Source organism: Hemiscyllium ocellatum, chromosome 30, assembly GCF_020745735.1.
Source record: "Hemiscyllium ocellatum isolate sHemOce1 chromosome 30, sHemOce1.pat.X.cur, whole genome shotgun sequence".
Taxonomy (NCBI): Eukaryota; Metazoa; Chordata; class Chondrichthyes; order Orectolobiformes; family Hemiscylliidae; genus Hemiscyllium; species Hemiscyllium ocellatum.
This window is the reverse complement of record NC_083430.1, coordinates 3348995-3362077: the sequence shown is the minus strand read 5'-3', so window position 1 is coordinate 3362077 and position 13083 is coordinate 3348995. Positions and strand designations below refer to the sequence as shown.

At 43.3% G+C, this 13083-nt stretch overlaps 1 protein-coding gene across 1 annotated transcript in view; it reads left to right on the top strand.

Moving 5' to 3' along the window:
* nipal3 (NIPA like domain containing 3) overlaps window positions 1-13083 on the top strand; it is a 61703-nt gene that overhangs the window by 36826 nt on the left and 11794 nt on the right. The window contains exon 10 of the mRNA XM_060847585.1: window positions 12747-12838. Within this exon, the coding sequence (XP_060703568.1) occupies window positions 12747-12838 (92 nt within the window). The remainder of the gene's footprint in view (window positions 1-12746; window positions 12839-13083) is intronic.

The following is a 13083-nucleotide window of genomic DNA, read 5'->3' as shown; positions in this document are numbered from 1 at the left end:
TCAGACATCGCACAGAGCCGTGGTAATAGGGGACTCCATCGTGAGAGGAACTGACCGGGGTTTTTGTGGCAGCAGACGGGATTTAAGGATGGTGTGTTGCCTTCCTGGTGCAAGGATGAAAGACATCGCGGGCAGAGTGCGGGAAATCCTCAAGGATGAGGGTGAAGAGCCAGAGGTGATGGTACATGTCGGTACAAATGATGTTGGGAAGAAGAGGAGGAACATACTACAGCGGGACTTCGGAGAACTAGAAAGAAGGCTGAAAAGCAGGACGCCCAAGGTGGTTATCTCCGGTTTGCTTCCAGTTCCTCGGGCTGGTGTGGCCAGAAACAGGGAGATAATGGACTTGAACGTGTGGCTGGGGAACTGGTGCAGCAAGCAAGGATTTAGGTTCTTGGATCACTGGGGTATATTTTGTGGTAAGCATAAATTCTACAAGAGAGACGGTTTGCACCTTAATAGGTTAGAGACCAGCATTCTGGCAGGCAGGTTTTCTACTGCAACACAGCTACGTTTAAACTAAGTAGCGGGGGGGAGGGAACAAACTGGATGTTTAAAAAGGAAATTGAAGGGAAAGTTAGAACAAGAGAAGTCAAGAAAGAAACTGTATCAATGAGGCAGAAAACTCGGAAAGGGATCACGCTGTAAGGTTGAGTGAAATAGGGGTTGATGGGAAAGGTGAGAGCAGTAACAAGTTAAAAATACTATATATGAATGCACGAAGCATTAGACATAAGATGGATGAGCTTGAGGCTCTTTTGGAAATTGGCAGATATAATATTGTGGGGGTAACTGAGACGTGGCTTCAAGTGGTCAGGGCCTGGGAAATGAATATTCAAGGCTACACGTGCTATCGTAAGGACAGACTGACGGGCAGAGGGGGTGGGGTGGCCTTGTTGGTAAGGGAGGATATTCAGTCCCTTGCGAGGGGGGACCTAGAGTCAGGGGATGTAGAATCAGTGTGGATAGAGCTGCGAAATACTAAGGGTAAAAAGACCCTCTTGGGAGTCATCTACAGGCCCCCAAACAGTAGTCTAGATGTCAGATGTAAGATGAATCAGGAGCTGCAATTGGCCTGTCGCAAAGATGTTACTACAGTTGTTATGGGGGATTTTAACATGCAGGTAGACTGGGAGAATCAGGATGGTATTGGACCTCAAGAAAGAGACTTTGTGGAGTGCCTCAGAGATGGATTCTTAGAGCAGCTGGTGCTGAAGCCGACCAGGGAGATGGCAATTCTGGATCTGGTATTGTGTAACGAACCAGAATTGGTCAGAGACCTCGAAATGAAGAGGCCATTGGGAAGTAGTGACCATAATACATTAAGCTTCAATCTGCAATTTGAGATGGAGAGGGTACAGTCGGAAGTGACAGTACTTCTGTTGAATAAAGGGAACTATGGAGCTATGAGGGAGGAGCTGGCCAAAGTTCAATGGTGCAGTACCTTAGCAGGGATGACCGTGGAGGAACAATGGTGGATATTTCTGTGTATAATGCAGAAGTTGCAGGATCAGTTCATTCTTAAAAGGAAGAAAGATCCTAGGAGGAGGCATGGGTGGCCGTGGCTGACGAGGGAAGTTAAGAAACATATAAAGTCAAAAGAGAAAAAGTATAACATAGCAAAGATTAAGTGGGAAAACTGAGGACTGGGAAGCTTTTAAAGAACTACGGAGGATTACTAAGAAGGAAATGCGCAGAGGACAAATAAGGTACGAAGGTAAACTGGCCAATAATATAAAGGAGGATAGTAAAAGCTTTTTTTAAGTATGTGCAAGGCAAAAAAATGGTTAGGACTAAAATTGGGCCCTTGAAGACAGAAACAGGGGAATATATTATGGGGAACAAAGAAATGGCAGAAGAATTAAATGGGTACTTCAGATCTATGTTCACTGGGGAAGACACAAGCAATCTCCCTGAGGTAACAGTGGCTGAAGGACCTGAACTTAAGGGAATCTATATTTGCCAGGATTTGGTGTTGGAGAGACTGTTAGGTCTGAAGGTTGATAAGTCTCCGGGGCCTGATGGTCTACATCCCAGGGTACTGAAGGAGGTGGCTCAGGAAATCGTAGATGCGTTGGTGATTATTTTCCAGAGTTCGATAGATTCGGGGTCGGTTCCTGAGGATTGGAGGGTGGCTAATGTTATACCACTTTTTAAGAAAGGTGGGAGAGAGAAAGCAGGAAATTATAGACCAGTTAGTCTGACCTCAGTGGTGGGAAAGATGCTGGAGTCTATTATAAAGGTTGAAATTACGGCACATCTGGATAGTAGTAACAGTATAGGACCGAGTCAGCATGGATTTATGAAGGGGAAATCATGCTTGACTAATCTTCTCAAATTTTTTGAGGATGTAACTCTGAAGATGGACGAGGGAGATCCAGTAGATGTAGTGTACCTCGACTTTCAGAAAGCTTTTGATAAAGTCCCACATAGGAGGTTAGTGAGTAAAATTAGGGCGCATGGTATTGGGGGCAAAGTACTAGATTGGATTGAAAATTGGTTGGCTGATAGGAAACAAAGGGTAGTGATAAATGGCTCAATTTTGGAATGGCAGGCAGTGACCAGTGGGGTACCGCAGGGATCCATGCTGGGACCGCAACTTTTTACAATATATGTTAATGATATAGAAGATGGTATCAGCAATAACATTAGCAAATTTGCTGATGATACAAAGCTGGGTGGCAGGGTGAAATGTGATGAGGATGTTAGGAGATTACAGGGTGACCTGGACAAGTTAGGTGAGTGGGCAGAAGCATGGCAGATGCAGTTTAATGTGGATAAATGTATGGTTATCCACTTTGGTGGCAAGAACAGGAAGGCAGATTACTACCTCAATGGAATCAATTTAGGTAAAGGGGCAGTACAGAGAGATCTGGGTGTTCTTGTACACCAGTCAATGAAGGCAAGCATGCAAGTACAGCAGGTAGTGAAGAAGTCTAATAGCATGTTGGCCTTCATAACAAGAGGAATTGTGTATAGAAGCAAAGAGGTGCTTCTGCAGCTGTACAGGGCCCTGGTTAGACCACACCTGGAGTACTGTATGCAGTTCTGGTCTCCAAATTTGAGGAAAGACATTCTGGCTATTGAGGGAGTGCAGCGTAAGTTCATGAGGTCAATTCCTGGAATGATGGGATTACCTTACACTGAAAGACTGAAGCCTTTTACACCCTTGAGTTTAGAAGACTGAGAGGGGATCTGATTGAGACATATAAGATTATGAAAGGATTGGACACTCTGGCAGCAGGAAACATGTTTCCGCTGGTGGGTGAGTGCCGAACCAGAGGGGACAACTTAAAAATACGGGGTAGACCGTTTAGGACAGAGATGAGGAGAAACTTCTTCACCCAGAGAGTGGTGGTTGTGTGGAATGCTCTTCCCCAGAGGGCAGTGGAAGCCCAGTCTCTGGATTCATTTAAGAAAGAGTTGGATAGAGCTCTCAATGATAGTGGAATCAAGGGTTATGGAGATAAGGCATGAAGAGGATACTAATTAGGATCCTAATTAGCCATGATCATACTGAATGGCAGTGCAGGCTCGAAGGGCTGAATGGCCTACTCCTGCACCTATTGTCTATAGTCTATTGTCTATTCAATCAGATTCAGGGATCTGATTGTGCTTTAGCTTCATTTTCCTACCTGGCCCCTCAAATCCGTGATTAATCAATGAAAATTCTGTCAGTACCTTCTTTCTAGAGAGAAATCAAAAACTAATGACCTTCCAGAGGGAAATAATTCCTCCTTACGTTTATCTGAAATAGGAGGCGCCTTATCTTAAAACTGTTCTGCCTAGTTTTAGGTGGTGTCAGGAGGGAAGACATCCTCAGCATCTACCCAGGCAAGCCCCTTCAATTTTAAATGTTTTATTAAGCTCAGGAGAACAATGGCCTAGTGGTATTATTGCTGGACTGTTAATCCAGAGATCCGGGTAACGTTCTGGGGACTTGGGTTTGAATTCTGTCACAACAGATTCCTGGTGGAATTTGAATTCAGTAAATATCCTGAAATGAGAATAGAACATAGAACAATACAGCACAGAACAGGCCCTTCGACCCTCTATGTTGTGCCGACCTGTGAACTATTCTCAGCTGATCCCCCTATACTATCCCATCATCATCTATGTGCTTATCCAAGGATTTTTAAATCTCTCTACTGTGGCAGAGTTGACTACATTGGCAGGTAAGGCATTCCACGCCCTTGCCACACTCAGATCTGTCTTCAATCTGTCACACCATAATTTGTAGTTATGCCCCCACGTACAAGCTGACGTCATCATCCTAGGAAATAGACTTCCACAGTCTACCCTATCTAATTGATGACCATTAATCCATTGTCAAATGTTGGAAAAACCCATCTGGTTCACTAACGTCCTTTATGGAAGAAAAACTGCCATCCTTACCTGGTCTAGCCTGTGTGTGACTCCAGGTCCACAGCCGTGTGGTTAACTTGTAGCTATCCTCCGGACAATTACGGATGGGTAATAAATGCTGCCAGGCCAGCGATGCCGTGATCCCGTGAATGAATAAAGAAAACAAAATTGCTCATTCTGTTGAACCTCCGGAATCAAAGGCTAGCTTAACCTCCATAGTCATACAGCATGGAAATAGACTCTTCAGTCCAACCAGTCCATGCCAACCACATTCTCAACTAAACTAGTTCCACCTGCCGGTGCTTAGCTGGTGTCCCTCTAAACTGTTCCTTTTCATGAACTTATCCAAATGTCTTTTAAACATTGTAACTGTACCTGCATTTACTACTTTCTTTGGTTCATTCCACACACAAACTACTGTGATTTAAAAAATATGTTGCCTCATATTCTCTTTAAATCTTTCTTCTCTCACCAAAATATGCCCTCTATTTTTAAATTCCCCCAGCCTGGGGAAAACACCCTTGCCATTCAACTTATCTATGTGATTCATGATTTTATAAACCACAATAAGGACACCCCTCAATCTCCTACATTCCAGTTTAAAAACTCTGCCTTTTTATGTGTCTGAAACCCTCTGTTTCTGGTAACATCTTGATAAATTATTACTGAACCCTCTCCACTTTAATAATATCCCATAACACAGTGACCAGAACTGCTCACGATACTCGAGAAGAGACCTTCCCGATGTCCTGTGCAACCTCAACATGATGGCCCAACTCATATACTCAAAGATTTGAGCAAAGTATGTGTACTAAACCAACCTGTGATGTAAAGTTCAAAGAACCACTTTAACCCCAAGTCTCTCTGTTGTACAACACTACCATTATTTGTATAAGTCCTGTCTTTGTTAATATATTACCATGATGCAATACCTCACATTTATCCAAATTAAACTCCATCTAACACTCCTCAACCCATTGACCCAATTGATCAAAATCTCTTTGCAATCTATGGATAACCCTCTCCCCTGTCCACTATACCACCAATTCGTAAACTTACTAGCCATGCCTCCTATATTCTCCTCCAAATCATTTATATAAATAACAAAACAGATGTGGATCCAGAATCGATCCAGAAGGAACACCACTGCTCACTGGCTTTTCAGTCTGAAAAACAATCCTCCACCTCTATCTCCTACCATAAAGCTAATCTTGTATTCAATTGGCAAGTTCACCCTGAATCTCATGTGATCTAATTTTATTGATTAGTCTCCCATGAGGAACCTTGCCGAAGGCTTCACTAAAGTCCAAGTAAACAATGTCTACCACTCTGCCCTCATCCATCTTTTTGGTTACATCATTAAAAACTCAATTAAGTTTGTGAGAGATGATTTTCCTTACACAAAACCTTGCTGATTTATCCTTGTCTCTCCAAATGCATGTAAATCCTTATTCAGTGGAGTGGAGCATTCTCACTCTGATGTGTGTATACCTCAGAGTATTTGCTGATCTTTGAACTGTCTTCTCACAGAATAGGCAAATATTCTCTTAGCATTTTCAAAGATTGATGACATTTAGGTCCTGATAAGTCAGGCAGTTGTCAAATCTTGAAATCTGCTGTGGGCACCGCGGTGGTTCAGTGGTTAGTACTGCTGCCTCTTTGCGCCAGGGTTCTGGAATTCAATTTCAGCCTTGGGTGACTGTGAAGTTTGCACATTTTCCCCATGTCTGCGTGGGTTTCCAAGTGCTCCGGTTTCCTCCCACAGTCCAAAGATGTACATGTCAGGTGAATTGGCCATGCTAAATTGTCCATCGTGTTAGGTGCATTAGTCAGAGGGAAATTGTTCTGGGTGGGTTACTCTTCGATGTGTCGGTGTGGACTTGTTGGGCTGAGTGGCCTGTTTCCACACTGTAGGGAATCTAATCTAAATCCAAGTCCATTCATATCCTGTGTCTGGGTTCAATTCTCTTACACCTGACTGAAAAATCTATCTTAAAGCATCCCATTAGACAGTTTTTTTATTTCAAGAATCAACTTTTAAAACCTTCCTTGAACTGTTTCCAGTGCAAGTATGTCCTTCCTTTGGTAAGGAGACCAGAATAATACACAGCACTCCAGCACAGCACTTAAGGGCGGCACGGTGGCACAGTGGTTAGCACTGCTGCCTCACAGCGCCTGTAGACCCGGGTTCAATTCCCGACTCAGGCGACTGACTGTGTGGAGTTTGCACGTTCTCCCCGTGTCTGCGTGGGTTTCCTCCGGGTGCTCCGGTTTCCTCCCACAGTCCAAAGATGTGCGGGTCAGGTGAATTGGCCAAGCTAAATTGCCCGTAGTGTTAGGTAAGGGGTAAATGTAGGGGTATGGGTGGGTTGCGCTTCGGCGGGTCGGTGTGGACTTGTTGGGCCGAAGGGCCTGTTTCCACACTGTAAGTCTAATCTAATCTAATCCATGTGAGGTCTCACCGGTACTCTGCATAATTTAGCAAAACTTCCCTAATTCTATATTCCGTTTCTGTGCAATGAAGGCCAACATTTGGTTTCCTTAATTACTTACCTGCATAATAACATCCAAAATATCTTTCTGCAGTGTGTAGTCACTTCACTTACATAGATACTTTATATCTGCCTCAACTTGCTGACTCTTTTTATTGTAAATATGCCTGAAGCACAGTTGGTCCCTTCATAAGAGGCATTGTTATAGGTTATACAGTAAATAGTTTGGCCCTGTTGTTGATCCCTCTGGTGCTTGTATAGTTGTAGCTCGTCAGTATGAAAATGACCCATTTATTATGACTGTTTCCTGTTAATCAATCCTCTATTCTTGCAAATGTATCACCCTGAAATCCTGAGCTCGTACCTTGTGCAGCAATTTTTTGATGTGGCACCTTATCAAAGGTCAACTTTAAATTCAAACATATTTGAATTCCCCTTTGCTTGTTAAATCCTCAAGCACACGAACAGATTTGTGAAACATTATTTGCATTTTACAAATTGTTATCAACACAGTTCTGTTTAAGATTTTCTAAATATAGAAACACAGAAAATAGGAACAAGAGTAGGCTATCAGCTCTTCGAGCCTGCTCTGCTATCATTATGATCATGGTTGATCACCCAGCTCGAGCTTGTTCCTACTTTTCCACCATATCCTTTGATCCTTTTAGCCCCAACTGCTATATCCAATCTCTTCTGGAACCACCACCCCCCCCACCCCACCCCCATTACCAGGAACAGCCTTCATTCATTAACCCTGTCTAGTTGTTAGAATTTCATAGATTTCTATCAGATTCTCCCCAATCTCCTTCTTATAAGGTCCAGCAAATATAATCCTAACTGATTCAATATCTCATGTCAATCCTGTCATTCCAGAAATTAGTCTAATCAGCCTTTGCTGCACCCCTCAAATCCTGCATACACTGTCCCAAATACAATCTCGCCAAGATCCTGTATAATTGCAGCAAGACATCCCTTCTCCTGTACTGAAATCCTCTTGCTGTGAAAGCCAACATACCAGTTGCCTCCTTGACTGTTTGTACACCTGCATACTTATTTTCATAGACTGATGTGCAAGGACACCCATAACCATTCAGATGATTTTCCACCTTCCTGTTTTTATCTACATTATCCTCATCTGCCATGCATTGACCTACTCATTTGATTTGCCTAAATCAGACTGAAACATCTCTCCATCTCTATCAAGCTTACTCTCCAAATGAGAGGGTTAAACAATAAAGGGAGAACTAGCCATTTGGATACAGGACTGGCTTGAACAAAGGAGACAGAGGGTGGTGGTGGAGGATTGAATCAGACTGGAGGCCTGTGAACAGTGGTGTGCCACAAAAATTGTTGCTGGGTCCACTACTTTCTGTCATTTAATTAAATGATTTGGATGTGAACATAGGAGATATGGTTAGTAAGTTTGTAGATGACCCTAAAATTGGTGTAGTGGACAGCCAAGAATTTACTTCACAGTACAATGGGATCTTGATCAGATGAACTGAGAAATAGCAGATGGAGTTTAATTTAGATAAATGTGAAGTGCTGCATTTTGGAAAGGCAAGTCAGGGCAGGACTTCTACACTTAATGGTAAGGTCATGGGAGTGTTGCTGAATAAAGGCCTTGGAATGTAGCTTCATAGTTCCTTGAAAGTAGAATGGCAGATAGACAGGGTAGTGAAGAAGACGTTTGGTATGCTTTCCTTTATTGGTCAAAGTATTGAGAACAGGAGTTGGGAAATCGTGTACAGGACATTGGTTAGGCCACTTCTGGATTACTGCGTTCAGTTCTGGTCTCTGCTATAGGAAGTGTGTTGTGAAACATGAAAAGGTTTAGAAAAGATTTACAAGGATGTTGCTAGGGCTAGAGGGTTTGAGCTACAGGGAGAGGCTGAATATGCTGGGGCTGTTTTCCCTGGAGGGTTGGAGGCTGAGGGGTGACCTTGCAGAGGTTTATAAAATCATGTGCGGCATGAATAGGGTGCATAGATAAGACCCTTTTCCTGCGGTGGTGGAGTCCTGAACTAAAGGGCATAAGTTTAAAGTGAGAGGGGAAAGATTTAAAAGAGACAGAAGGGGCAACATTTTCATGCAAAGAGTAGTGTGTGTTTGGAATTAGCTGCCAGAGGATGTGGTAGAGGCTGGTACAATTACAGTATTTAAAAAGCATCTGGATGGGTACTTGGATAGGAAGAGTTTTAAGGGATCTGGGACTAGATTAATTTAGGATAATTGGTCAGCATGGGCGAATGGACTGAAGGTTCTGTTTCGATGCTGTACAGCTCTGTAACTGCAGATGCTGGAAATCAAACAAAAACAGAAATTGCTAGAAAATCTCAGCAGGTCTGGCATATCTATGGTGTGGAATCAGTTAACATTTCAGGCCTAGTGACCCTTCTTCAGAACTGATGGTAGCTAGAAGTTGGTTTTATGCTGATGATAGGGTTGGGTGAGGGTTAAGGAGTAAACAATAGATGGAGATAGAGCCTAAAGAGAGAGAATAGTTAGACAGGCAAAGGTGTGGATAATGGTCAGTGTAGAAGATGCTAATGGGGACGATGAGTGGCTAACAATGGGTAGTAAGTAGTGGCAGACCAAGTGATAACACATTGGACCAGCTAATCTAATGTTTCTTGATTTCTTTCTCCTTCCCTTGGATGCTGTGTCACACTTGTGCTTTTCCAATATGCTGGTACTGTGCAGAATTTAGGGAGTTTTAGAAGATTAAAACTAATGCACCACTGTATTTGCAGTCACTTTCTTTCAGACCTTAAAATGCAGACAGTCCGGTCCAAAGTTGTCAGATTTTACTCTCATTAGTATTCTTTAATGACTTGTGATTTCTTTAAATAGCTTTTCTTTTCCTCCTAGATCACTGTCCCAAATGCTTTTGATTGAACTTGCAATGCTTTTTGTGTTTTATATTGTGAAGACACATACAAAATGCTATCACAAAGTCTCTATCATTTTGTTTCTATTTCCTTTTCATTTTTCATTCTTCATTCCTTGGGCTCTCCCACTAAGGGACATCTGCTCACTATTACTCCACATTTCCCGTTTTATGTACTGGGATATTTCTTCATTTTCATTGTACTCCAGAGTGTACCTGTTGATTATTTTTTAGCCATCCTACTGATTCATCAGATGAGGTAATCAGCAGGAGGTTTCCTTGCCTGTGTTCAACCTGAAGCTGTGAGACTTCATGGAGTCCAAACTCAATGTTGAGGACTCCCAGAGGAACTCCCTCCTGACTGTACCACTGCGCTGCCACCCTTACCTCAAGTTCACCTGGACCATCTCAGAAACTTTCCTCCCCTTCCTGGACCTCTTCATTGCCATTTCTGGCGACGACTCAATACGGTCATCTACTTCAAACCAACCGACTCCCACAGCTGTCTGGACTACAACTCCTCCTTGCTCCTAATTCCTCTGCCCCTGCCACATCTGCTTCCAGGAAGACCAGTTCCACTCCAGGACATTCCTTCAAGGATCACAATTTCCCCTTCCACGTGGACAACAATGCCATACAACACATTATCCTCTGCCATTTCCACCACCTACAAACAGACCCCACCATCAGAATATATTTTCCTCCACACCCCTATCTGTGTTCCGCAGAAACCCTTGTTCTGTCCAAGCCCCCCACCAACCCACGTTCCATTGCCGGTACCTTCCCTTGCCAAGCACATGCGAGTCTTGGGCCGCCTCCACTGCCAAGTCCTAGTCACCCAACACCCAGAGGAAGAATGCCTCATCTTGGGAGCCTCCAGTCACAGGATCAATATCGATTTCATTAGTTTCCTCATTCACCACCCCCAGCTAACTCTGATCCAAACCTCCAGCTCGTCACCACCCTCTTGAACTATCCTACCTGTCCATCTTCCTTCCCATCTATCCATTCCACCCTGCTCTACAATCTAGTATCATCAGCCCCCACCTTCATCTACATATCGCATTCTCAACTACCATCCTCACAGCCGCCTCCTCCCCCCTCCCATTTATCTCTTAGCCCCCTGGGGTCCTCCCACATTCTGATGAAGAGCTTATGCTCGAAACGTCGATTTTCTTGCTGCTCAGATGCTGTTCCTTTTCCAGGACCACACTTTTTGACTCTGATCTCCAACATCTGCAGTCCTCATTTTCTCCCACCTCTGCTGGATCTGTCCTGCCAGTGAGACAGGACGTATCCGGGGATGTGATGGTTGTGTCTAGGATGTAGTCATACTCCTGGAACCTTATATTACAGATAAGGTCAGGCTGTCGCTTGACTAGGCTGTGAGACAGCTCTCCCAATTTTGCCACTGGCCCCCAGATGTTAGTGAGGAGGACTTTGCAGAGTCAACAGAGCTGTTTCTGTTGTCTTTTCCAGTGCGTAGCTTGATGCTAGGTGATTCATCCGATTTAGCAATTGAGAGTCAATCACACTGCTTTTGTCTGGAGTTGCACAGACCAGGTGATGATGGCAAATTTCTTTCCCTGAAGGACATTAGTGAACCAGATGGGTTTTTACACGATTTTGTGGTCATCATTCAACCCTTAATTTCAGATATTTATTAAATTTAAATTCCACATCTGCCATAGCAGGATTCAGACACAAGTCCCCAGAACATTGTCTGGGTCTCTACATAAATAGTCTAACAATAATACCACTAGGTTATTGTCTTCCCTGGCTGTGGAAGCATATGGTATACTTGCCTTTATTAATTGAGTCATCGAATTTAAGAACAGAGTAATTACGCTGAAACTGTTTAAAACATAGCCACAGCTAGAGTACTATGTGCAGTTTTGGAATCCACATTATAGGAGGAATGTAATTACATTGTAGAGGGTACAGAGGACAATTACGAGGATGCTGCCTGGGCAGGAGAGTTTCACTTATGAGGAGTTTGGGGACAGAATTTGGGGTTGCTTTCCTTACAACAGAGTAGTCTGAGGGGAGAAATGAATGAGATGTATAAAATTGAGGGTGTTGGTAGGATCGACAGGAAGAAACCTTTCCCTTGATGGAGGGACCAATAACCTGGGGCAGAAGTTTGAGGGAATATGAGGAGGATCTTCTTCACCCAGAGAGTAATGGCAATCTGGAACTCGCTGTCTGTAAGGATTATAGAGACAGAAACTGTCATCACATTCAAGAATCGTCTGGATGTGCATTTGTGATCCAAAACACAGATGGTGGTAGGCCAAATGTTAAAAAATGGGCTTAGAATAGTTAGGTTTCTTTTGTCCATGCTGTTTGGTTGAAGGGCCTTTGCTGTAGATCTTTAATGGCTATAAATCCCCTTTCTTTTTGTAATCCTATTCTCACTTTTACTGTGAACTAATTATCAGAACTAATGTGCAGCTCCTTCCTGTCCCAGCACTTGTGCCATTGTCCCATTAAGTTATATACCTCCAGCCTTGGACCTGGTGTTACCGCTGCTGCTCAATGCTGGTCAGTAGGTTTATGTGGGATGGGACCTAATTGGCACTTGGTCTAGCAGGAGAAAGTGAGGTCTGCAGATGCTGGAGATCAGAGCTGAAAATGTGTTGCTGGAAAAGCACAGCAGGTCAGGCAGCATCCAAGGAGCAGGAGATTCAATGTTTCGGGACATAAGCCATTCCTGAAGAAGGGCTTATGCCCGAAACGTTGAATCTCCTGCTCCTTGGATGCTGCCTGACCTGCTGGGCTTTTCCAGCAACACATTTTCAGCACTTGGTCTAGCAGTCAATCTTGCTGGTTGGTTGGGCAGGAGGGGACTTGCTCTTAAACAGGCCAGCTCTACACTTTGTTGTAAAAATGGAAAGTCCATTCCTTGTCTCCATTTCTTGTCCTTCAGTAAATTTATGATAAGAGCAATTGCATGAATTAATCTGACTTTTTTTAATTGTTAGTCTTCATTTTCTTAGCTCCTGCATCGCTTTCCTAGGAGTATTTTTGACTACACAGAGTAAGAAGAAGAAGATGTTTGAACCATATGTCGTGATGGATGTGATTCCAGGTTAGTGGCAGATGGTTAAGAGAGAGTGTGTCAATAAGATAGAGGAAAGGCCATCTACTATCAAAACCCTTTGTTTTGATAGATTTTTCAAATCTATATTCTCTGCTTTAAGTAGAATAATTGCAATTTGTCCAGTATCTCCACAATGATTAGTCTTTCATCTGATACCATTCTAGTTACTTCCTCTCTACGCTTTTTCCAGTGCTTTTGGCATTCATCCCAAAATGTGGTGTGCAGCTTTGATT